Source organism: Pogoniulus pusillus, chromosome 5 (genome assembly GCF_015220805.1).
Source record: "Pogoniulus pusillus isolate bPogPus1 chromosome 5, bPogPus1.pri, whole genome shotgun sequence".
Lineage (NCBI taxonomy): Eukaryota > Metazoa > Chordata > Aves > Piciformes > Lybiidae > Pogoniulus > Pogoniulus pusillus.
The window spans coordinates 14,641,548-14,668,915 of NC_087268.1; the positions used below are offsets into that span (position 1 = coordinate 14,641,548).

Sequence of the window (27,368 nt, forward strand, 5' to 3'; positions counted from 1 at the left end):
CCAAGCAGAATGCACAATCATTAATTTCTGCAAAGCAGCCTTGGTGCCTGTGAAAACACTCCAGGTAACTTGATAAATTAGAATAATAAACACAAAGGAAACCAGAGAACAAGCAAGGACAGGGTAGAAATCACAAACAGAGGCCAACAGCACAATATGCAGAACAATGGCAGTCCAAACTGGGCCTCCAGTGAGGCAGTGGGGAGCTGCTGGGAGGTGTGTGTGAGGTAGAGGATATCCAAGTCTTAGTTCTGTTCCCCGTTGCTACTTGACTCTCATATGAGCAATTTAAATATCACTGTGCATATGCCACCAGGGCCTCTCTCTTCGGTGCCTGCAGGGAGATCTTCAGCTGGCAAGTACAGCACAGCCCCCATAGCCACAAACTCTCCACGGAGGAACATTTGCTGATGCAAACACAAGCAGTGCCTAGGGCTGAAATGGTGCTGCAGCAGGGGAGGTCCAGCTGCTGTCAGCAGGACAGAGCTTGGTGTCAGCTAGGGAGATGGAAAGAGCTTCATCTGCCCACAGGTGTTTCAGCTACTCTTTGCCTAAGGGCAGGGAGCAAGGGAGAGGGAGGATGAACAACTGTGCCTCTGAACAGGCTGCTTTTGGCTCCTTTCTGCACTATGTATTCCTGAAGAAGCTAATCAACCCCCGAGGGGAGCAGAAGGAACCTTCAGCGCTGAAAAACCTTCTTGAAGAAATGTTTACTTGCTCTTAATTCATCTGTCATATGTGATAGTAATGACACACAGAGCTCATCTGCCAAGTTCTCCCAACCTGGGGCTCCCCACACTAACTCTGCCCTTGCACCCCTACACTGCTTCTACTTCTACAGACCTCCTTCTTCCCCCAGCACATCAGGCTTAGGATTCTTAAGAACTCACTTTTGCAGCTTCTCCTATTTCAGTCCCAAGCCTTTTAGGAACAGAAAGCATCATTCACATAGAAAGGAGGAGGACAGGGAGGGGAAAAAAAATAGGCTATGAGGAAAGATTCAGCAAACTTGTTCCAGTTTCTGCCTGGATCAAGACCTGAACCCACAGGAAGCCTCCAGAGGTACTATCTGCTGCAAACACACTGTGACATTTAAGAGACCTCCCAGTGAGTTCTGGTAGTAGAGGGATGGACTTCTAGGGGAAACTTTTCTCTTTGCTACGCAAGGAATTGATTCTATTTATAACAATCCCTGCTGTCCCCAACTGGGCATGAAGACAATCAGCATCTGTCCAGGCCCTCGGGGAGGCTGCAAAAATCAGAGATGTTGTATATTTGTCTGTGCAGAGCCTGCCACTACAATATGAAAGCAGTAGGGTGGGTAGAGAGAAGCTGTGAAGGGCTTAGCCAGGGCTAGGGAAAGGGGCTAAGGGAAAGGGGTTGGTACACCAAAGGGGAAGGGTTTTGCATGCGAGCGTCTGTTACTTGAGATGATACAGATGGTTTCTCTTTAGCTGTGGTTTTGAAAAGCCCCCTGTCTACTCTGATGGAGGCCCTGTCCTGTGAGAGGCAAACCTGGAGCTCCCAGATGCAGGAATGCTCAGAGGTCTGTGAAAACAGAGAGTGCATTATGCTGGGGAGCTGGGAAATGAAACTCTGTACAGGTAGCATCACACATCTTTGCCTGCTTGTCCTGACAGGGCAAAGCCCAGGAGCAGCACTCTGACCTGGCCTTACTGCCTGGCATCTGGTTCCTCTGCAGTCTGCCTCCACCACCTCTCTTTTCTAGCAGCCCTGTTTCTTCCTACCCTGTCCTACCCGGCAGTTCCCTGGCTGTAGTTTCTCTGACTTGAAGAGTGGCCCTGTATGTGTCCTCTAACTGCTGCTGCTCTCTCCCTTTTCATGCAGAAGTTTCCTGTCCCTTGCTTTTCTCTCTGGCACATCCAAGTTTCTCACAAGGGAAACCTCCATGCTACTCTGGGTCTCCTGCTCCTCTTTCCTGCCCCAACAGTGGCACAGACAACTGTTTTTTTTGCTCTATTAAGCCAGAAAATGAGCCTGGATTAGCTCAGCACCGTGAGCCAGAGCTCTGAGCCCAGGATCTGTCTCGACACAAGAAGCAACACCCATATGAACATAGGAGGGAGGGAGGGATTTGTGGGCTTGGCACCACGGTCTTCTACCCCCAGACACTGAGGAAAGCAGCTTCTTGAGACCAAATCAAGCAAGCTAATGTAGCCTGCAAATATTCTGGGGCTTGGCCAGGTGGCCGTGTTGCCTTCTTTGAGGCCATCCACTCTGCTCCTGCAGAAGATAAATCAATGCAAGGCAACATCTGCCAAGATATTGACTTTGGCTCTGCTCACGGCCTGCCTGCACTTCAGAGATGGGTAATATTCAGCTTGATTATCTCTCACCGCCAAGAGGAAGTTTCTCTCTATGCTTAAAATCGCTGGGATGAGCCAAGGAGAAATCGATCTGTGGGAGAAATGCTGACAAGAAAACACGAGTCGGAGACAGAATAAGGGTGGACGATGGGTGAGCCATGGAGACAGCCTCTGGCAGCTTGCCTGGTCAGGTTAGCAACGGCCTGGGTCACTACAGCCAGAGGAAGATTAAGACCAAACATATTCATCCAAATGTTAGAGCAGGCCATTGCACACTCTTTCCCTCCTTCCCTAAATAGCCGTTCCTCTCTTGACTTGCTCCTCACCCTCCTAAAACATCATTTCTCTTCTCTCCTCTACATCCTCACTGCATGGGATTTTTCTGGTTGTTTCATGTGTGACCCAATCCAGTGATTAAGGCATGATGAGACTCAGTGGTTGCAAGGTTTGCTGGCTCATATGCTTTGTGTGTTATGTCACTGTGTCACGGGCGGTGAAAAGCACCCAAAGCACTCATACACTGCACCATATCGATCCCTCAGGTAGACCCTGAGTCTCATGGGCTCACATCCCAATGCACAAGGTGATGTCACACCAGGGAAAGGTGACATTTCATTAGCAGAACATGCTGACAAAGCCTCATGAGGGTGAACATTCAGCAACATCATCAAACTTACCCAGGATAAAACACTGAACCTTCAACTTGTCTTTCCTATCACACTTGTGGTGAAATATCCTCTAAGTCCTGTGGCCCTCCAAGGGCAGCAGAGAAGGAAAAAAAAAAAAAGATATCTGAGTCCCTCTGAAAGAAAATTTGTTTTAGGGATAGTGTTGACACTGATTGCTACTTCTGTTTGCCAGATAGGTTAAGTGTCAGATGCTTGGACTAGAGTAGCACTGACTACAGACACCTTGGAGCACAGCGTGCTCCTGGGATGGAAGGGAGAAGGGCAGGCACAGCAGAAGACATGTGAAAGGACCTCCTGGCCAGGCCCACTCAGCTTCTTGCTGAGGCACTTTCCTGAACCTTCCCACTATGTTTCTGCCCATGCTCCTGTCATTCTCTCAGCCTGAAAGACACACAGAGTCAAGCAGCAGAGGTGGAAAGGACCCAGAGGAACCATCTAGTTTGTTCTTCTCCATGAAGGATGGATCAGCTCCATTTCATCAGTTGTGGCATCTGTCACTCCTCCTACACTCTAGTCAGTCCTTAAAGCCCTCCAGTGATGGAGCTACAGAGCCTCCCTAGGCAATTCAGTGATTTTTCTATCTTTACTGTTGCAGAGTTTTGACTAAATTCAGCCTCCTCATGCAGAAGTCATCATTCCTTCCTTTTGTAGCTCACGTATCTCCATGCTATTATTCATCTCATGCTTAGTCCTCTCTTCTTTAGGTTTAACAGCACCATTTCCATCCATCTTTCCTCTCTGATTATGCTGTCTAGACTCCTGATCATTGCCACTTCTCTCTTCTGGACTACATCCAGCTGGTTCACATCTCCCTAGAAACATGAAGTACCCCAAATAGACAAAGGACACTGCTTCAGCGTATGCAGTGATCAGCAAGCAGCCAACACCATCCCTGGAACAGGGGCACAGCTAGAGCAGCACACAACATCACATCCAATTCATAGTTACTGTGCTGACAGACATGGTTTAGCACCACGCATGGCAGAGTTAGATAATGATTGGACTCGATGATCTTAAAGGTCTTATCCCACTGAAACAATACTATGCTCCTATGAGCATTGAATGGTGCTGCAAAACATGCTGCATGTCCTTCCTTTTCCCCTATCTGGGAGCTAAATGCTGATCCTCCTTTTTGCTCCAGGTGGACAACAAAACAGGGTGTTTGAAAGGCTAACTGATATGACTGCATCCAAGGTCCTTGACCCACCTGGCTTGCATTTAAGCACCTCTTCCCAGCTTGGATAAGAAGAAAGCTGCACGTGTTCCTCCACCTTGGGACACACTTTTCAAGTGGATAGACCTGCATGTCTCTGACTCACTGCCAGTGCTGGACACCAGCCAGGAGAATAGGAAGGGAAGAAATGCCACTCTAAAGGCCAATGAATACGCATGAAGCACGTTATGCAAGAACCCCTGTGGACCCCCTTGTCCGGGTAGAAGTCCTACAGATGGCCCATCACTAAGCACAGTTGATACAGTGGGGAGGATGTGTGGGTGGACAGATAATTTGATATTTAGCTGAAAGAACTAAAATGGGTTTAATGCAGTACTAGGAAGACAGATTGCCTGCAGCACCTTCTGCTCCTGATTATGGATGCCAATCTCAGGTTTGCTTTAGGTGTAAAAGCAGCCAGAATACAAGCATTTTCACAGAAGCTTCAGAGTTCCAAGCTCACAAAAAGCAAGTACCACCAAGGTGACTAGGACTGAGGAACATCCTTGTTAAGGCATCAGCAGCTGGCTTTAGTGTTCTGTAACATCTTATGGTTCCATGCCTAACATGTGGAACTATCTTCAGACTTCTTGGAAAGGCTCTCCTGCAATGGACAAATCCAGCTAAAATGTTCCTAAGCCACAAGTTAACACATCTTGCTCCTCCTCAAGGTCAGAGAGAACTGGCACTTTGCCTGCTGAGGACTTTCCACAACACTGCACCACCCCTGTTCTATTAAACACGTGTGCCTTCTTTGCTACCTGCTCAAGAAAATCTCTTCACTCCAGCACTGATCTGTGTCATCCCATGTCAACATCATACAAGAATGACAAGCTTCCCAGCTAAGAAACAGGGGAGGGAAAAGCCCCCAGGTACTTCCATCAATAAAGTCATCCAACTTCCATCAGTAAAATCACAACACACCAAAGAAGCACTGCTGCATGTTCCTCTGCTGACAGATCAAGGTGGCTTCTGCACCAGCCTGCAGCCTGTTCAACCACCTCATGAATGAGCAGGCTCCCTTTCCACTCTATTTCCAACTTTGGCTGCAACTGAAAACAGGAGAAGCAGGTCACTAGGATGCAACTGGCATCCAATGATGTCCCTGCTAGGAAGAGCAAAAGCTTTACTGGTGACACAGCCCCCACTTCTAACTAGCCTTCCCACACACAACCCTTCCTCTGAGCTCTCAGGCCAAAGAGGCGCCAGGCACTCTGCGTAGGAACAGAAGAGAAATACACTAAGAATACTCTAAAGGTCTATCCTGAATACAAAGCACTGATTGAGTGGCTGTGCCCAAAAAGAGAGCTCAGAGCCTGCTCTGTCGTCTGCAGCAGAAGAGCAAGGGCACTATGGTGCTACCCTGTCCTCTTCCATTTTCACCTCATCACCAATTCTTGCATCCAGGTCCAGAAGAGAAGGAAATTCATATATGAGAGTTGAGCAAAGAGAGAGAAAGAAGAGGAAGAAGAGGCTGGACTCAGGAATAAGGACATGTGTTGGGGAGGGGTGCAGGGTGAGGAGGAGATGAAGTCAAACAGAGAGAAAAAGTAAAGAAGGGAGGGAGGAGATGGAGATGGCAAAGGAAAGATGTGACAGACAGCTTCATCGAGCAAGGTGGCAGGCTGGATGAAGGAGTGAGCCAAGCAGAGAGAGCTGGGTGCAATTTGCAAGGGGGGAGCCAGGAGAGAGAAATTTCAGCTCTGACTTTGTGATAAAAGTATCCATCCTTTCTCTCTCGGTGGACAAATCTCTGCAAACACAATCTCCTCTTTCCTCGCCGGCAAAAAATAGCCATGGATGGCAGCAGTGGGATGGCAGACAAGGTACAGCATGTGCACAAGTCAAAGGCTTTAGGCACATTCCAAGTCTCAGCAGTACATATAACAACAACAAGCCCTAAGGAGTGGGTCTAGGAGGCAACTCCTTTTCTGTTCCTCATTAGCATCAGTTCTCCTATGACAGCTGCCCACATTTAGCACACTTGAACAGGTACTGCCAGCATATGCTGCCCTGAACTGTTTATTGCACCAAATTGTGGCTATGTGAAGCAGCACACAGGTGAGAAAGGCAATCTGGGCATGCATAGTTCTTTATGTTTTCTGTCTCCTTTGGGGTTTTTGTTATTTTGTTTAAAATATCCAGGAGGCCAGTACTACCCAGAGCTTTCCTCTATCTACACTTCCCATCAACAACTGATCCATTTCAGACAATAGTAGGAAAAATCACTATGAGAAGCCTTCATTTGCTTGGCTTCTTATCACAAGATGTACCATAATTGACAGCACCAGAAGTCAGATATACACAAGGTGCTGTCACACAGGAGGCCTCTCCAAGCACTCAGCCCCCAACCCAGCACTGATTTCAATTAAACAACAGTGTCATCCAAGACACCTGTGTGGGTATGGCAAGTGTGCCAAAGACTGTGTGGACGTCTGCATCGTGTTTCAGTGCCATCTCACAGAGTCAGAGAACTGTTGGGATTGGAAGAGACCTTTGAGACTGAGTCCAACCACTCACCTACAGCTCACAGGTCCCACCACTGCTGCTAAGCTGCTACCACTAAAACACATCCCTAAGCACCACATTCAAGCATCTTTTAAACACCTCCAGGGATGGTGATTCCACCACCTCCCTGGGCAGCCTGTTACAATGCTTGATAACCATTTTGATGAAGAATTTTCCCCTAATATCCAACCTGAACCTCCTTTGTTGCAACTTGAAGATGTTTTCTCTTGTGCTGTCACTTGGTGCATGTGAGAAACAACTTGTTCCTCATGTTTGCTCCAGCTCCAACTGCCTCTTTGCAGGGTTGCCAGCCACTCCAAGGGTCAGTGGCACGCTGTAACTGGGTGGTGACAATGGTGATGGGGTAGAAAAAGTTAGCCAATGCATCCAAAATGGATTACTCTAAAAAGAGGAGTGATCTACTGTGGCTGGGGATGAGCACTAAGGTGGGAGGTCTCTGCAGGTTCTGCTGCTCAGGCAGTACAGAGGTGGTGGTAGATGTCCACATGTCAGAAGAGAAGGGTGTGGGTGCCTAGTAAACTGTGAGGGTCAGAGGTCCTCACCCCTCTGTCAGGAACAATGGCCCTGCTACGTGAAGGCAGCCCAAATAATTCTGTGGGGCCAGCCCACAGAGATGGAGCCAAGGAACAGCATCTGCTTGAGAAATGGCAGGGGGCTGTGGAAGGACCATCTCTGTTTAACCAGCAGGCTAGAGGATAAGGATGGAGCAGTTGGGAAAAGAGGGAAGGTAGGCTGCAGCATTCCCTCCTGTCTTCTTCCACCACTTTAAATGCTCCCCTGTCCTTTGACTTGAGCAGACTGTTAGTAAATTTGCTTGTTCTGAAGGAACAAACAGGCTCCACTGAATCACAGTTCACACTTGCCCCTACTCATACAGGGAGGGGCACCTAAATGCCCTTTACCCCACAGAATCCTGATAAACAACTACCTCAGATGGCACAGGCTGCCCCCTAGCCCTGCAAAGCTGCAGGCAGGGAGACTATGGATCATATCATACTGGGGGTGATATTTTTTCAGGGTGTAATCACTCCCTGAATTCTTTTTCTTCAAGCTCAGAGGACATCCCAGAACAGATAAGGGTTTCCTAATGGCCTTGTGCTACCTGCAGCACTCAGTAGGGTTGCTGCCTTGTAGTTTTGCACACTCTTGAGCATTTTCCAGTTTCAGCATGTTTGTTTATGCTTGCTTCCCTTTGTCACATGCTCTCCTTTCTGTTCCCTGACAAGACGAACATGAGGCCCGACCATGGACAAATTCCTGCCGATTCCTGTTGGAAATCTGAGCTGGGGATAGGAATAGGTCTCACTACAAAGGAGCTCCCGTGAAGAAGTCAGCTTGGATTTGTCGCTGTGGCTCCTCTCCTCCAAAGGCAAAGAAAGAGATAATGATGTTAGAACATTTTAACCTTTCTTTTTCTGAGCTTGATAGGCTTGGCCCGAGGCACCTTTCCTAGCAAAACCAGGGCTGCTCCAAGATTGATTGGTTGGGTGCAGAGTTTAAAGGTAATTTTCTTTTGTCACACGCACATAAATTCTTGTGTCTCAATCTGCGATCAGCTCCACATCTCACTTGTTTGATTGCTTTTATGCCTAGGCTCTCATGAGGGATTGTAAGAACCACATCCAGTGCCAAGCAGCATCCTATACCAATGTTTACCATACACACAAAGTTAGTGTCTGTGGGAGGAGGGGAGGAAAGGGTGCATGCCTGCAAATGTGTACAGCCAAAGACTTCCATCTGCAGAAGTTGCAGCTAAAGCCTTGTCTGTTCATCTATGAACCTGTTTTAAATGTTCTGTCCGTGAAGACCAGGACAAGGAAAACTCATCTGCTCAGATTATTCACAAGGGGGAAAGAGAAAAGGATGCACATGCAGACAGACAAAGGAAGCACAGCTGCAGCCAAAGCGAATTAATTTTTAACATTCATGAAAATATTCACAGAACACTTCAGTGCTGTTTGCCTAGATTTTGCTGTTTGGAGTAAACACTTGAGCCACCACAGCCTGTATGTTCTCGGCACTACACCACACAGGGGATTAAGGGTAGCTCTTGTCTCCGAGTCACAGATTCACACTACATTCCCAAGTAGCTGTGGTCCCCTCGCTTTAACTACAGACTGCCGCTGTGTAGTTCCTGACTTGAAGTCGTGGCAAAGCAACTTTCCAAGTACCCACGGTCACTGTGCTCTCCATTGCAGCCTTATTCAAAGGCACACATGCTCTGCCAGATTTAAACACAAAACCAATGGCAAGCAATGACAGCTCTGGTCCATTCCTGGTCTGAAGGAGTAGACCCCTTTCCTTCTGCCTTCCACTCCTCCTCCTCAATTTATCCCCTTCATTGATTTCCTTCCCTGAGCATTCTAAGCAGAATGCACAAGGGAAAATGCTACAGCACACAAGGGAGAGTCAGCTGAAGCCCTGAAGACAAGAGCTGTGTGCATTGTATCTTCCTCCTCCATAAATACATCTGAGACAACGACTGTATAATTGGCTAAGTGCCTGCCAGCTTAATAATGGAGAGAGAGACACAGAGGGAGAGAGATTCGTATTTACTATTCAAAGTCATGGATGCTGCCTGCCCATGGATTTCAACATGGATTTTGTTTGCACATAGAGATATGAAATGTGAATGATTGGGCAGCTCAGAGTCATGGTCTCCCTTGTCTGACTTCAGGTTGGGTGGACAACCAACCTGGAATGGAGGAAGTGAGGAAACAGAACACTGAGGTAGCTTCAGTACAAGTACCATGTTTGGATGACTGGTCAGAGTATCCCTGGGTTCCTATGGTGGAAAAGCACAATCCCCACCCTGATGAGGCACTGTTGTGTTTGTACACTACACTATACCATGCTAGGGCCAATGACAGAGATGCATGCCCAACATGGCCACACTGCTGTCCCTAAGAGAAGTGGGTTCAGGGGTACTGTGAGTGGCAGCTGCACAGCTGTGTGACCACCTCTATTTCATTCCACAAATGCACAGCACAAGGGTTGGTGACTGGGGAGCTGAAGCCCTCTTGGCCTTTCCCTTGTCCTCATAAATTCATTGCTCTTCTAGGAACCCATCTCAGAAGAGCATCTGTGTTGAGAAACTACTCAGGCATACTTTGCCTTTCACAGGAGAGGAGGAGGAGGTGCTGCAGAAGACCAGCCACCCAGCCCTTAGGGAGATTTAACTGCTTCCCTTTATGGAATCACAGGATCATACCAGTTGGAAAAGACCCTCAGGATCACCACATTCAACCTATAACCCTACTCTGTAAGATTCACCTTAAACCATATCCAAATGACCCTTAAACACATCCACGGTCAGTGACTCCACCACCTCCCTGGGCAGCTCATTCCAGTGCCTGACCACTCCCTGTGTGAAAAAGTTTTTCCTAATGTCCAATCTAAATCTCCCCAGCCTCAGCTTGAGGCCATTCCCCCTTGTTCTGTCTCCAATTACCTGTGAGAAGAGCCAAGCAGCAGCCTCTCCAAAACATCCCTTCAAGTAGTTGTAGGCAGCAATGAGGTCTCCTCTGAGCCTCCTCTTTTTCAAACTCACTTTGCCACAGACATGCACATTTCAGTGGTGAGAATGATTTGGCTTGCTGCTGGAAAGGGATACTATTGACTGCATCCATCGTGGTGTTAACCACTGAGCCTCAAGAGAGGAAGATGCAACATTGAGTTAGCACACTGCCTTTCCTCTTAACAGCTGTATCAACTGAGGCACACTGAAGCAAAAAGGACCCTTCCAGCATTAGCGGCAGTTTCTGAGGCAGAGGAGTTGAAAAAAGCCACTCAGACCTCCAAGCAAACAGACTGTTTATCCTTTCTGTTGGACAGTTCCGTCTCTCACCTATGCAACACTTGCAACTTTAAGAAGGATGTGACAACACACAAGAAAACAATTTCCATTAAAGAGGAGCAAAAGTAGGGAAATAGCCATTTGTGCCCAAGCACACGCAGACATGCACCCCTCAGACCTCACACAGATGTGTTATTGCAAAGCATCTGCTGGACCACAGCCCACTTTGAGTGGGCTCAATTCCATCAAGTTAGCTCTGACCAAAGAAGCCCAACCCCAGTGAAATCAATAGAGCTGTGGCAGGGGCTATTTCTCTCTTTGTTCAGAGCCAGGCATAGTGGGTGCACGCTGGGGTCCCAGCCAGGCTCTCCCACGCAGCTGAGCTGCTCCTAGTAAAAACCTGCAGAAGCATACACGCATGGGGGGAGATTGGCTGTTAAGATTATTTTGAAATAGCTGTTTTCTAGGCAGAACTGAATCTCATCGTTATTAGTTCCCATTACTTACCATAAAACCAGGCAGGTTAGATGTGCCTGAAGCAAATGCTTTGGTGTCAGATTCAGCTGAAAATCACATTCGTTTCTTCTTCAGCCAGAGAAGAGTAAAAAAAAAACACCACCTCAGTATATTCCTGACTTCACCTTTGTGCCCTCCATTGCACTTATGCCAGCAGAGCACGAGTTCACACAGGCCAGAGTGAATTTTGATGGACAACAAAACTAGGTACCTTCAATGAGAATGGCTATATTCTGCCTTGCAGTAAGCCTGTTAAAGCTCCGCCACTGCATCAGCGGCGAGCTGTGGCCCCTGCAGCTCTCTCAGAATCAGATTCCTGTGGGTCTGGATATAAAGGGCAGCTGCATGCAATATATATTTTGAAAACGTAGAGTTATGAGATGGCAAATTCCAGTAACTATGAGCTATTTTAAGACTAGGTCTTTCCTCATGACCTGCTGGAGAGGGGAACAGAGTGGCAGAGGTACCTACTCCAAGACACTCCAGGTAACACATACTATGATATAAATTTTAATGCCAACAAAGTAGGAAAACATATGGTACTTAGCTGCAAACTGAAGTGTGTGTGCAGACTCAGGGGAGGAGGTTAAAGCCATACAGACTGATACTGTCTCTCCTCCTCCATCTTTCTGAATGCAAATTATACATACAGTGTTATTAAACATACATAATTCCACCAAAGAAAGAGCCCTTTCCAACTTCCATTACACCTTTGCTTGAGGTGGCTTACTCCCAGTGTGCTGAAAACCCAGAATTACAAAGGACTCACTCACCACTGGGCTCACTATATAGAAGCATGGTGTGGGTGTGAGAGATGCTAATAACCAACCTCTGATCATATACATATTGCAGCTTCTTTTATCATATGTATGCACACACATTCACATATCTATGTGTGCATGTGTGCCTTCACATAATGGCACCATCTGCTGCCAGACCTGGAAGTTTTGCAACATCATCTGTTACTACATTTATACTTAGGAGGGTACAGCCCCTTTTGCACAGTTCCCAACACACCCTCTCTCAACACATGTAGGCTAGATTTGATAATGCAAGCTTAGTGTATACTGAATAAAAGAGAATCATAGAATGGTTTGGGTTGGAGGGGACCTTAAAGACCACCCGGTTCCAGCACCCCTGACATGGGCAGGGACATCTACTAGACCAGGTTGCTCAAGGCCTCATCCAGCCTAGCCTTGAACATCTCCAGGGAGGAGGCATCCACAACCTCCCTGGGTAACCTGTTCCAGTGTGTCACCATCCTTACTGTAAAGAATTTCTTCTTAATAGCCAGTCTAAATCTACCTCCCTCAAGCTTAAATCTATTACCTCTCATCTTACCATGAGTGCTTGTAAAAAGTCCCTCCCCAGCTTTCTTGCAGGCCTTCTTCAGACATTGGAAGGCTGATATAAGGTCTCCCTGGAGCCTTCTATTCTGCAGGCTGAACAGCCCTTAGTACATTTGGGACTTGTAGTCAATACCAGCGCAGATGAGGACATAATAGGAAAACCTCATTTGAGTAATTTGCTAGGCTGTTCCGTGGCTGAGCTACAAGGCAACCCAAGCTAATGGATAGGTCACTAGGATGGGTGTGCATGAGCCCTGCTGTGCAACCCTTGGCAAGCCCCCTCACCTCTGAGCACCTCCTGCCCACCCCCCAGCCTCTGCCCATCCCAGCTAATAGCCTGCATGCCCTACAGAAGAGGGGATCTCTCTTACTCTGCACTCAAATGACACTTAATACAAAGGTTGTATCAACCTAGTGGTGGCCTTTAAGTGGCACAACAATACTACTAATAATCAAGGTTACAATTTTACTGCCAAGACTGTGCTATTATGCAGCATTATACCTTTGAACATGCCTATTCTCATTGCTAGCAAAGGGTTCAGCTCAGTGCTCCCCTTTATAAATTATATGCTAATTATAAGTGTAATCTGAACAGCTTTTACTTTTCTTTCAAAATTACTGTGTAGGGCATAAACTTTGCTGTGATGCTGTGTTGCTACTTTGCCTGAGGTGCCTTTGTCCTCTAGTGTAGCTCCACATGTAGAATATCAGCAAAATACTGGGAAGCCAAGAACAGTCTGCATAAATGGCTTATATTGCAAGATTACAACAACAGCACTATCATTACTGCTGGTAATTTGATTCTAGCCCATCTTTTGACACATGTAACTCGAAGAAACTAAGTACCTATCAGGATGGAAGTTCTTAAATGTGCTATCAGCCTGAAACTTCACATTAATCAAAAATACCTGGTAAAAATGGAAATTGCACTCTCAGTTAAATGTTGGTTTTCATCAGTGCATCAACATCAGATTGAATTAGGCCGTGATGAAAAGTTGATGCTTGCAAAAACTTAAGAACAATGAGCCAAATTCTGGTATTGGCAAGATCCCAGTTCTCCAATGGGCTAAGCATCATCTGAGCAGTGCTTAATGGCTCAAGCTCTGTATGAGTCACTTGGACCTCTTTATTAGCAGTCCCTGGGAATCTGCCCCAAAGACAAACGTGGTATTTCTGGCAGTGCCCTTGGGCTTTGGTGGATTTGTACCCGTACAACTGAGAGAATGGGAACTAGGATGTGACACATTTTGGTACCAGATAGCGATAAGCTCCGCTTCAGAGGTCAGCTAAAGGCCATATCTACCACTGTGCCAGGACTGATGCCCTCAAAATAATGCTCTACAGGCATTTTGGGCTGAGTTGCTGTGATGGTTCTTGAGAGAGTTGATCTTTCTACTTGACATGTACAGATACCTTGACCCACATCACTGACTTGGCTGTTCTCCTTGCTTCTAATCCATCTTAAGGGCTAAACACAGGATAGAGGTACAGCTCCCTTCCCTCTCAGTTTGCAATAACTTCCCTTTGCTACTTGGTGTCCTGGCTTAGCCAATGTCCTTGTATTTCTCATTCCCTAGGTTGGAAATGTTTAACAAAGCACTGGGGCCCTGTCTTTGCTCACTAAACACATCCAGAAAGGGAGGGATGCTGGATACAGGTGAACAGAAAGAAGATCTGGAGTTGGGACCTGGTTTTCTTTTCTTGTTTTAATTAGATGGGAGGAATATTATGTGTGTTCAAAATGTGGAGATTCTTTTTCCTAACATCAAGCAGGGAAGTTGCATGCAACACCAGACAACCTCACGACTGTGATCTTGCAAGCAAAACATTGGCAGGAATCGTAGCACACAGTTTCCTCTCAACACTCAGAAGAAAGTTCCATGTCCTTCTTCCCTTGCTGAAGACAAAGTTAAAAGAATGAAACCTTAATAAGGCTGACAGGCTCTCTTATACGCAGTGTCACCTTTGAAATACCCTGCTTACTGTTCTTGATTGTAGCTGGCCAAACACCAGAAGCTTGCTCAGCCAGTCTCACCTGTTGCAGCTCTCAGACACATCCTCTCCTTTCAGCCTGGGTCTAAGGAAGGGATCATCACCCTTCTCTCTATGGATAGTCTATCATGAGCTGGTTTTACACTCTCTGCCTCTCTCTGCAATTCCCTAACTTCCTCATGCCAAATATTTGCTAAAAGTCATCAACCTTGAGCAAGGCCAACAAATTAATCAAATCTGCTGCCAGGTCATTTAAGAGATGAGCAAGTATAGGGGCATTTTTTTAATAGTCCATATAGCAAGGGAATATTTTAAACACCACAGCTTTTAAAAGTCATACCCAAACTTCTTGGAGTAATTCTATGCCAAGTTAACAAGCTGTAGATGAAGCTCCAGAGGAGTGGCTTCCTTTAGGAACATTAAGGCTTATAATAAACTATTTTTCTCCACTTCATAGATCAATCCACCCACCCATTCTTCCACCTACAAGTGTAACACTATATACAAATGTATAAGGCCTTGAAGAAGAAGAATCATTCTGCATACCTTTTCCTCCATGCTTTGCTGAAAGATGTGCACCACAATTTACATGAACAAAATGTTTTTACTCATGTTAACACTATATATGTTGATTTTTTCCCTCTCCAATTCCATATATTTTTTTTTCCCTCTTACATTTTTATTTCCCTTCAAACTACAGGACATGGCCACTGGGCACTAGTAAACAGCCACTGCATGCTCTCTCCTCCCTCTGAAACAGATGCACAGCACAGATAGGTGATATGACCTCTCATCTCTCTATAGAGATCTCTTCCCTATCTCTCTGTGGAGGAGAAGGTCTGCTCTGAGCACAGTTAGCATAGATCATCTAAGTTTTTTTTTTCCTCATCTAGCTCCTTCCCTTGCATCATCACTACTAGATCTATAGGCAGGGAGAGCGAGATGCTGGGAGTTTTTCAAACACAAGGCTGTTTTAAAGTGAGTTATATTTTGGAGAGGCAGGGAAAACAGTGAGGGAGAAGATAACAAACCATCCTTTGCTTTAAGACTGAGGTAATGAAATGTCATCCTTAAAAACCTAAAGTGTATGGGATAGAGGGAAATCTCACCCCTTTCAGCCTCAGGTGGCAGTCCTGTCTCCCAGAACAGCCTGGCTTTTGCTGCTCCTCTGAGGGAGGAACTGAAACATGCCAGGAATCCGGGAATGGTCCCAGAGAAAGAGAGATCACCATCCTTTCCAAGGAATTGTGAAAAAGCATATAAATAGCCAAATCGACTGAAATGACTTATATGTCTTAGGAAACAGTTGAGAGAGAGTAAAGCTTGTGTGTGCACTGGCCACAGTCACTTCTGACAGGAACTCAGCTTGCTCACTGTATTGCTTGGGGCAAGTAGTTACACGGCTGGATGGTGTGCTGCTCCTGCAGACTGTGTCACTTGGCATACATCTGGCTGACACATCTGGATCACCTCACTCAGGTGTTTTATTTTAGTGCCTGCCATAACCCTGGCAAGCCACACACACCACGCACGAACACCAAAACCACTCTCCCATGCAGCCCCATGGAGCTTCCTGCTGAATGCTTTACACGCAGCTCATACAAACACCATCTCCACCATCAGCTCAGCCCTCTATGCTGCAAATGCAGCTTCAGCACACAGTGTTTAGATAAACTCAAAAGATCCAAGGTTAAATGAGAAATACAAATCCAGTGACCCCTGGCTGGGCAAGTGAGCTTAATGACTTGTCTGCTGCTGTATGTACCAAACATATGCTGGCAAACATCTGCCTGAGCAGCCCCTTCAAAATAAATGATTGATGGAAGTGATTTGCCTGTAAAAATGGGATTAGTCAGCTGGGAGTCCTGCTGGAAAAGGGTTAATGGGATATATGAATTGCTAGTAAGTGGAAGGGAGAGAAGCTGGGAGTCAGAGGCAACACCCCTTGTTAGGTGTTTACCATGTTGCATCTAAACCCCTTCCACTGCATATGCAAGGCTGTTGAATTACTCTGTAAATCCTATTACTCCATGTGGATAAATCTTACATGCAAGTTAACAAGTCTGGAGAGCTGGGGAATGGAAGCTGCTGAACGGATATTCCAGGATCAAAACAACCCAGCACACGGGAGCTGAGAGAAGCGATATGCATACACGCACACACACACCCCCTTTGCAGCATCCTCCTTCCTTGATCCCATCTTGCTAGTTCATATACCTCTCTATCATTAAATGGTAGGGATGCAGGACACAGGGGATCATGTAGTAGACCATTTGGTGACATCTAGCAGGATTTATTTCAGAGAAAGAGAAAGAAAACTTTGCTGCTGCTGCTGCTAGCTTTGCTAGGGGATTGCTCCCTTGATGCTTCAGGGTTTGTGCACTCTCAGCTCCTCATACAGATGACAGACTTATTTTAAATTATGACCAGTAATTTTATAGGCACAATGCACAGTATGTGAACATACCCACATGTGCAGAATTTTCCTTCAGTAGCAAAGTTACTGAGCAAGGCAGAATTTGAGAAAGAAAGCCACAGGAGAAAGGTGACTGAATTTCAGCTAATTGGGACAATCCTAACAACTGAAAGCCCAAGTAGCTCCAAAACTACCTTTACAAAACCTGTGCTACGAATACAGAACTATAGTGTTGCCAGTGTGTGTGCAAAGGAAAGCACTTGGACACACAGGCACAGCATACACTCATTTACTAAGCCCAGTGAAGAAATCAACACAGTGTCTGAGACACAAGCTTCATCAAGATCAGAGCCCTACACCATTTCTTTTTCTTCAGCTTTTTCTACTATTGCCTCCATCTCCTCTCTTTGCAGGGCATAAAAATAAATAAATAACGTTAAAAGCCAGAGTTTCCCAAAAGAACTTGTCTGAGAGTTCTGACAGCATCAGGGATAAAGTTTTTGCATAGGTACAAAAAGGAACTACTGGAAGATCAATGGAACATCTGGCGAGCACAGCTGCAGCCCTTTCCGATTTCTCTATTGATACTGCAGGGCTGGTGGAAAATGTACGTTTATGAGAACCAGCTAACACAAACAGATCTTTCCCCACCAAAATCCTTTTGATCCAGAGCACTACACCGAGGAGGCTGGCAGCAAGAAGCTTTGTGATATTTTTCCTTTCTGTTAAAGCACAAACAGACAGAGCTTGTTTGTAGCAGCTGCTGCTGCAGTTTGAGAGGTAAAATAACGCACGCTCTCACAGCGACAGATACACACGAACCCATATCACAGCAGATGTACATGGACCGTGTGCCTAGAAATGTATAGGTAGAAGCACCGAAACGAGAAAGTTGGCAAAAAGCCCTACCTGAGGATGGCTGTGTCCCCTTGTCTCACGGTGATGTTATCGGTACCTCGGGTAAAATCCACGCTGCGGACTGGCAGCCCTGTAGGGAGAAGGCAAAGCAATCTCAGTAGGAGCAGCGGTAATTGTTTCCGATCAGGCTGAGCCCTTGCTACCATGGCTGGTCTTGTCGAGTTTCACTCTGTGCACTTCTCTCTTCTCTCTTTGCGTGTGGATGTGGATAGAGAGACGCAGAAAATAAAAGACCCACAATAAAAATAATGTACAACTCTCTCTCTGATTGACGGCCCCAGAAAGGGGAGGTGATTTCACAGTCCTTAGCTGCCACTTTTTTCTTGATCTTTGCTCTTTTCAGTCTCTTGCTGGCTTCTGTTCCCCCCTTGTCTCTCTCTCTCTTTTTTTTTTTTTTTTTTTTTTTTGTTGGTAAAGAAGTCTTAGCACAGCCTTCAATTAAAAAACCAAACCAAAACACACAAATAATAAAAAAAAACAACTAAAAACAACCCACAGTTAAAAAAAAAAAAAAGAAAAAAAAGAGAAAGAAAACCAAACAACAAAGCTCAAGAGGACAAAGTCAGGTAGCAAAACACTTGAAAAACAGTAATTCGGTCGACCCTTTTGCAGTGATGGGCAGGTATGAAGGAAAAAAAAACCCAAACGGAAAAGGAACAAGAGGAGCCCTGTGCCGCCGGGCAGCGAGAGTGGATGGATGGTCCTGCTCCAGTGCGCGGCTGTGCAGCCTCCCAGCCCCGAGCTCCCTTCCTAACCCACTTTCCCAGGCGGAGCGAGAGAAGGAGGGAGGGAGAGAGGGAGGGAGAGAGGGAGGGAGGAGGGAAAGAGCGAGCAAGCGAGAGAGAGAGGAGCGAGCCTCACTCGTGAGACGGCAGCTCGGCACCACGGCGGCGGGCAGCGCGGGCGGGGAGCTGCGGCCGGCGTGTTCTGCCACGGGCACAGCTCGTCCCGCAGCCCCCAGCCCCCAGCCCTGTCCTGGCCGGGCAGCCGCGCTTGGCCTCGGGAAACCGGACCGCGGGTGGGAAGGGGAGGAGTGGAGCTCTGCAGCAGGGAGAAGAGGGCATGTGAAAGGGCTGGAGGGCAGAATAGGGGAGACCCGAGAGAGTGGGCTGCAAAGGGGAGGAGGGGGAGACAGAGAGCCAAAGGCATAGGAGAGGGAGCTGGAGAAAGAAGGAGAAAAGGGATGCAAAAGGGGAAGTGAAAGCACACACCGGGAAGCAGAGGAGAAGGCAGGAGCGGGAGGGGAAGCACCGGGAGCGGGGCAGAGAGGATGGAGAAAGATGCAGTCAATATTCACAACAGAAAATGCTGAGGGAAGGAGAGGGGGAGAGAGGCAAAGAAGCTGTGGCCAAAAGTGCAAACAACTTGGCTTTGCGGCCTGAAGCCACAGGCGAGCTGATTTACAGAGCAGCATCCTTGGCAACTGCCTCCGCAGCCTCAAACCTCGCTTACCCCATCCCCCCCCACCCCGACTTTCCCCTCGCCAGATAAACAGTTGTACATCCCTCCCTCCGCCTCCCTCCCACCTCTCTCCACTCAAGCCCTTCCCGCCCCCCACCTCCTTTCCCAGCCTGTGAGGGATGGACCGCAGACAATGCTGGTATTGAGCTGCCCGCAGTGTGAATACCCGGCCTGTCCTCCCCGCCTGCCAGCGTCCGCAGCTGAGCCCCCTGAGCCCACCCGGGAACACTCCCACAGCTCCCACACCAGCGCCCCCCACCCATCGCAAGGGAAGGGAAATTAAATTAATGGAGAGCAATCAGACGTATGTTTTACTGCTGATGCCTGCCTGCCATTCTCCCAGCTTGCTCTCCTATTCCTACAGATGCTTCGCTAGTGTAACCCTTCTGTGACCAAACCACGGTGTGGTTGGGAGCAGAGAAGGACAAAGTGGTTTGAGGAGGGTCCAGAGACAAATAGAGGTTCTGTGAACTGCTGCCCTGTGTTATCACAGCACGGCCATGTGAACGTGCAGCAAGAGAAAAAACAGGTCTTGCAGGCTGCCTGCATCACAGAATCATAGAATCGTTTTGGTTGAAAAAAAACCCTTTAAGATCAAGTCCAATCATTATCTAGCCCTGTCAAGTCTAGTGCTAAACCATCTCCCTCACCACCACATCTCTGCATCTTTCGAGGCTGATTCAACCACCTCCCTGGGGAGCCTATTCCAGTGTTGGAGAACAGTTTCAGTGCAGAAGTTGCTTCTAACACTCAGTTTAAACCTCCCCTGGTGCAACATGAGGCCATTTCCTCTCGTGTGCTCCTGGGGCCTTATGGGGTGTACCCTAAACTGAAGAGGTATAAGGAATGGGTCTGTGCTGTACAAATGGCCACATGTGATGTAATCAAAGGCTTCTCTCAGTCTGTGTCCGATCACCCAGCTCAGCCTAAAGCCAATGCCTAGGGAAGTACACCAGCAGTGGAACTGCCCCAGGGCACTTCTCTAATTTCGGGTGATCTGTGGCTAAGGCATGTCTCCAGCCAGTGGCAGTGCCTTTGTAGTTAAAGGCCCTCGATTGATTTTCATCTTCCAGGAATGCATCCAGTTGCTTTCTGAACTCCTAGAAACTGGCCCCTACAGCCTTCCTGTGGAAAGGCCATGCTGTCTGTGAGTACTTAAACAATCCCTACATGTGTTAAAGGCTCACAAATTAAGGGCTAAGGTCACGACACTACTGCTACACCAGCAAAAGAGATGACTGCTTTGTATTCAAGTGAGAGGATGAACTGATGCAAACATTTCCTCTGCAGGAGTCTTGGCTCAGATGGCACCACAAGGGGAGCATGGAGAAGGAGCTAAGGGGTTAATCCATACACTGGATTTTCCCAAGCTACTGCAGAGCAAGATTTCACTTGACAAGAGTACTGCTCTGAAGACCACCACGCTGCTGCTAGCCACTGCTCTAGGGCAGTGGACAGCATAATGGACAGAGAAACGCCTTCAGGCTGCTGGCATCCCAGACGCTGAGCATCACCAAGAGGAAGTCTCTGCACTCTTGTGACAGAGTTCAGATACATAGGAAAGACCTGGTCCCATGTAAAAATCACCAATGACAGGAGCACACCCCTCGTGCAAGTCAGGGTGTTGTACTGATCTTTTTTTATGAGGGTCTTCCACATATTTCATCTACACTTAATAACAGATATTGTATGATAATTAAATGCCAGTGGAGTAAGGAAAACATATTTGTCGAAGATTAACTATTATGCAATGCAAGAAGCATCTGCCACCCAACTGCTAGAGCTCACTAAATATTTCCTTATCTCAGAGTATTTACTTAGGAGGCAATAACTATCCAGTTAAATCTAAATTTAATGCTTAGTTAAATATAGTTCATGGAAAGTGGCACCAATATGCTTTATACAGAGAACGACAAAAAGGGTCTGAGGCAGGGAGAAGGGAGGAATCCTGTCTTTAGACTCCTGTAACATCCTGACTCGAGGTGGGAACGCAGGTAGCCATGCCTCTCCAAAATGGGATGTGTCACAGTGGATTGGGAGGCACTGGGAAGTACCACATTTATACAGTCTTCATTAGAATCACCATAACATAAATATTTAATAATAATAAACAGAGACAAGGAAGAAATTCCCTTAAGAGTCTTGTAAACCTTAGGGAAAATAAAAAGCATATCCTAAAGCTGATAGTCCTTACTTGCTTTTAAGAGAAGCATACAGAAGCAAAAGGAAGGAGTTACCTGGGTATAAAAGGTCAAACAAGCAACATTCACACAAATCCTAGGAGAGGACCTCATGAGTAAAATAATGTTATTTTTGTACGTGTTCCCAGAAGAAATAACTCTCTGGATTCTTCTCCCCCTGCTGGAAGCTGATAATGAAACAGCAGGTCTGCCTTCTAACTTTCCTACCTTTGAACACTACAGGGAAAAATAAGGTAAACAGAGCATGGACATCACAAATGCATACTGCCATCTTTTAATGCCACTTGCCAAGACTCCCAACAGATACAAGACTGGCATTGCCAGCCTGACTGACAAAATTTAGTCACTCTGCAGTTCAGGAATGGATGGAGCAGCCTGAATCCAGCCCTGTGGGTACCACATCACTCTCCTTCTCCAATGGAAAACAGCTAGTCCCTGTTCAAAGGGAGCCTGGCCTAGAGCCACACACTTTGACAAGCACAGGCTGTGTGGCACACACATGTCAGGATGTCACACACAAAGACATGTCAGGATTGCTGGGATGACAGGTTTCAGAAGGTGTCTGTGTTTCCATGCTATGAGTGTGGGATGTCTCTATGGGCAAGCTGCAAGGAAAGCAGCAGCACAAGCAGGCATAGCCTAACTAGCCCTACTCTCTCTGTCTTTGAGGGAAACATGCTGAAGGCATCACAGTCTGTACACCCGAGAAAGTCAAAGGAGAGAGTCTCCGAGCTGGCCCTGAATAGGCAGGCTCTGCTGAGATGCCCTGGAACTGATACTTGGGTCACCACTGCCTACCTGTTTGACAGCTCAGTTTTACAGATACTCAGGGGCTGACATGGTGAAACCCTGAAATGCCACCTCTTTTTCATGAAGAGCCAACAAACACTAAAAACATGGACTCTGGTTAATAATAAGAATGGGTTTTTTTCTGCATTGTAGGGGACTAAATTGAAGGCCAGTGCATGAAAACTTCATGCAACGTCAATAGCCATCTGTATGGTGTGGATGGCTGCCCTCTAGGAGCTGAAATGAGGCTCACCAGCTCATACCACAGACATAAAATGGCAACTTTACTTTCATTCACTACCAACCACACCAAGACTGGTGGTTTGTTCCTATTTGAGGATCAGGGGAAATTGCTGGAATCAGCTAAAGGCCATTTCTGAAAAACAGGAAAAGAAAACTCCTCACACAAGTCTTCAGGACCAATTATGACCAGCACAATTATTTTAAAGGGACTGCATAACTGCTCTGCCAGAAGAGTACAAGCATCTAGGGACTTCATTCAAAGTATCTGCACAATGATGAGTGAAAACGTATGATGGATTGTGAGCTATATTGTGTTGAGTCAAGATACATCTTTATTGATGACCTGGACGAGGGGATTGAGTCCAGCATCAGTAAGTTTGCAGATGACACCAAGCTAGGAGCAGGTGTTGATCTGTTGGAAGGTAGGAGAGCCCTTCAGAGGGACCTGGACAGGCTGGATGGCTGGGCAGAGGCCAATGGGATGAGATTTAACAAGGCCAAGTGCAGAATTCTGCACTTTGGCCACAACAATCCCAAGCAGCACTACAGGCTGGGGACTGAGTGGCTGGAGAGCAGCCAGGAGGAAAGGTACCTGGGGGTACTGATAGATAGTAAGCTGAAGATGAGCCAGCAGTGTGCCCAGGTGGCCAAGAGAGCCAATGGCATCCTGGCCTGGATCAGGAACAGTGTGGCCAGTAGGACAAGGGAGGTTATTCTTCCCCTGTACTCAGCACTGGTCAGACCACACCTTGAGTCCTGTGTCCAGTTCTGGGCTCCTCAATTCAAGAAAGATGTTGAGGTGCTGGAGCATGTCCAGAGAAGGGCAACAAAGCTGGTGAGGGGCCTGGAGCACAAACCCTATAAGGAGAGGTTGAGGGAGCTGGGCCTGTTTAGCCTGGAGAAGAGGAGGCTCAGGGGTGATCTTATTACTGTCTACAACTACCTGAAGGGACATTGTAGCCAGATGGAGGGTGGCCTCTTCTCCCAGGCAATCAGCAGTAGAACAAGGGGACACAGTCTCAAGTTGTGCCAGGGTAGGTATAGGCTGGATATTAGGAAGAAGTTCTTCACAGAGAGAGTGATTGGCATTGGAATGGGCTGCCCAGGGAGGTGGTGGAGGCACTGTCTCTGGGGGTCTTCAAGAAAAGCCTGGATGAGGCACTTAGTGCCATGGTCTAGTTGATTGGCCAGGGCTGGGTGCTAGGTTGGACTGGATGATCTTGGAGGTCTCTTCCAACCTGGTTGATTCTATGATTCTACACTGCTGCACTCAGCAACAGAACCTTCTCACAGCCTCTCAGCCATGCAGAGAAAATGCAGTTTAGTTGAACTGGCAAAGGAATTATGGAGAGGAACAGGGAACAGCCAAAAGGGTTTCCCATGGTAGCACATGGGAAGAAAGTTTAGGGAGAGGAATAATGATCTCTCCTTCCTTTCTTCTTTCCTGTACTGGCAGCTGCTAAGTGTCCACATTACTACCCTGCTGTGTAAAGGCAGCTTCCCACTATGATTATTAAGCAACTACATTTCACTCTCCTTTGGTTCATGGAACACCATGTCCTCAGACTCCACAAAAAGAGTTCTCATAAGCCGTACTCTGCCTTCTTCTGCCTATGCCTGATAAAGTGGTTTCCATCTATACTATGCCAGTTTGATGGAAAGACTGGAGAAATAATTTACATGAGACAACTGAAAAGAAGAAAGTCAGCCAAGGACAGTATGCCTTCCATCAAACTTGGTCCTGTGTTGACTGGAACATCAATGCCATGTATTCATATCCCCAAGGCACTTCTAGGGGACATGTTGTAGGGAAAACTTCTACAGCTTGAGAAAAATATGTCTGAAGTTTCCAGTACTAAAAGTAATCATTCCAGCATGTGCTTTATGTTAAGAGAGACATGTTTGGGTTACTTATTAATATTTTGCAAGTCTGTAAACTAACCTGGCTCTTGAAGCTGAAAATCAGAACCAGGTTAGGCCTGAGACTCATATCCAAGTATGTAATAGAACAAGGCCAAGCTTCCTCTGAAGTATGAACTTTATGAGGAGAGGATGAGGGAGCTGGGGGTGTTTAGCATGGAGAAGAGGAGACTCAGGACAGATCTCATTGCTCTCTACAACTACATGAAGGGAGGCTGTAGCCAGGTGGGAGTTGGTCTCTTCTGCCAGGCAACCAGCAAGAAAACAAGGAGACACAGTCTCAGGTTGTGCCAGGGTAGGTCTAGGCTGGATGTTAGGAGGAAGTTGTTGGCAGAGAGAGTGATTGGCATTGGAATGGGCTGCCCAGGGAGGTGGTGGAGTCACCATCCCTGGAGATGTTGAAGAAAAGCCTGGATGAGGCGATTGGTACCATTGTATAGTTGACTGGCCAGGGCTGGGTGGTAGGTTGGACTGGATGATCTTGGAGGTCCTTTCCAACCTGGTTGATTCTATGATTCTTATTAGGTAGAATGTTTTACTGTGTCAGGAGCATTCTGATAGGCCATAACTGTGGGTTCTAACATGTGCGCACAACATGTTTAAGTGTGGTCGTTGGGTTCTGTTACAGCATACAAGAATGACAGGAAACAGCTTCAAGTTGTTCCAGGGGAGGTTAAAGCTGGATTAGGAAAAAAATGGTCAGGCATTGGAAGAGGCTGCTCAGGGAGATGGTGGAGTCACTATTACTGGAGCTGTTAAAAAATGTGTAGATATGGGACTATAGGACATGTTTTAGAGGGTATGGTGGTGTTAGGGCAATTATTTGACTTGATCATAGAATTAGCCAGGTCAGAAGAGACCTCCAAGATCATCCAGTCCAACCTAGCATCCAGCCCTGGCCAATCAAGTAGACCATGGCACTAAGTGCCTCAGACAGGCTTTTCTTCAACACCTGCAGGGATCGTGACTCCACCACCTCCCTGGGCAGCCCATTCCAATGGCAATCACTCTCTCTGCCAACAACTTCCTCCTAACATCCAGCCTAGACCTCCCCTGGCACAACTAAGAGACTGTATCCCCTTGTTTTGTTGCTGGTTGCCTGGCAGAAACGACCTACCCCCACCAAAGGGACTCTGTGACTCTATAACAAACTTCCTCCTGTAGAAGAGCAGCATCTCATTTTCATCAGTTTGTAGGCTTGCCATTATGTCACAACTGATCACTTGGTGATCACCTGGTTCTGAGCTGCTGTAATCTGACATATTACCACCACTGCCAAAAGGGCTATGCTGATTTCCACCAGCTAAACACAATGCTTTGAGTTTGGAAATTCATCGACTTGTGTCCTGCATGTATAGAAAATTGTGTTATCACCTCTAGAAAAGGAAACCCTGCTCAACTCAATAGATTTTGTGCTCAGACTTTTCAGAAAGTTTCACCTTTTTTTAAAGACCAAATCTGAAGCTTGAGCAGAAGGAAAATAGCAGCCTGAAGATGCATCCTTTTCCTAGTTTTTTCCCCTAGCAGGATATGACTATGTGGAATTAAAGTATTATCACTGCAACTGGCTTGTGGCTTTAATTACTAGTTGCTCCCACAGCAAGTGCTAGTAGAACTGCAAAGTCATTGGCAAAAGGTCCTGCCTACTTGAAAGGAGCATAAACCGGAGAGTGTTTCTTGTTTGGTTAAAACAAGAGTTGCGCTTCTGGCCTTAGAGGTGCAAGAAGCATAAAAGCAACCAGTAGTATGGAGAGCATGCTGCTGCCTTTTCCCTGAAAGATCACATATCGTCTGTGGCTTCCTTACCAACACCTCAGAATTGGGCTCTGCAGCTACTGTTTGTCAGAGGGTGCCAAATCACTTGCAATCCACGGGAGGCCACGCTGCTCATCAACTGTTGCTGCGTGGGAGGTAGTCAAGCTGCCTGCCATCTCCCAGCTGAGTCAGCAGCCCCAGTGGGAAACTGTGACCTGTTCTCCCAGGGAAGGCCAGCTCACTGCACTGGGAGTAGGGAAAGAGCTCATGGCACTTCTGATATGTCTCATGGGGACATGGTATTACATTGACCTGTGTTTCCCACATGTGGCAATGGGAGGCAAGCATGTGAGTCTAGACCAGCAGCCCTGGCCTCTCAGTGAGGACAACTTCAACATCTCTTTTCTTCTTATATTTGGGAGTGAAAACATTGCCTCACCAATGTCAGGTAACACCCTGTGACTGTGGTGGAATCAGAGTTCAACCTCACAGGTCTTTAATTAATTTTCCTTCAGAAGGTAATAGTTCTCCCTGATTAGACCTGCCCTGCCCCCAAAACTGTCTTTCCAATATTGGCGAATATTTACAGCCCTCAGCACAAGTAATTAGGGTTGACTTCACAGGAGACTTGAATAGTTAACAGTGCCTTCCAACACACAAGCAGAGAGATGACCCAGAGGTTAGGATGTTCTAGGAGGGCTTTGGAGGTATCCATTTCCAATTTCCTCATGAATTTGGGTAAATCACTTAATGAGGTATTCACAAAGGCATAACAAGCTAATCTCCCTAGGCTCCCTCTGCCTTCAGAGAGATAATCTTCTCTTGAGTGCACTTCAGAGCAGAGGCATAGTTTAACCATTTAAAATTGCCCTGTCTCTGAGGGCGTGTCAAAGTTTCCAGCTACATCCAATAGTATTCAAAGGATGAATCCTATGAGGAGAGGTTGAGTGAGCTGGGCCTGTTTAGCCTGGAGAAGAGGAGGCTCAGGGGTGATCTTATTACTGTCTACAACTACCTGAAGGGGCATTGTAGCCAGGTGGGGGGTGGCCTCTTCTCCCAGGTAACCAGCAGTAGAACAAGGGGACACAGTCTCAAGTTGTGCCGGGGTAGGTATAGGCTGGATATTAGGAAGAAGTTCTTCACAGAGAGAGTGATTTCCCATTGGAATGGGCTGCCCAGGGAGGTGGTGGAGGCACCGTCCCTGGGGGTCTTCAAGAAAAGCCTGGCTGAGGCACTTAGTGCCATGGTCTAGTT

The 27,368-nt window shown here is 46.9% G+C and overlaps 1 protein-coding gene across 5 annotated transcripts in view; it reads right to left on the reverse strand.

Moving 5' to 3' along the window:
- Window positions 1-27,368, reverse strand: part of LSAMP (limbic system associated membrane protein) — a 1,399,195-nt gene that overhangs the window by 400,495 nt on the left and 971,332 nt on the right. For 3 of the 5 annotated variants that reach the window (XM_064143282.1, XM_064143280.1, XM_064143284.1), the window contains exon 1: window positions 17,737-18,501. In XM_064143282.1, coding sequence (XP_063999352.1) covers window positions 17,737-17,891 — 155 coding nt within the window. In that variant the 5' untranslated portion in view covers window positions 17,892-18,501. Of the gene's footprint in view, window positions 1-17,736; window positions 18,502-27,368 lie in introns of those variants that run through there. The other 2 variants (XM_064143281.1, XM_064143283.1) reach the window with 1 other exon arrangement.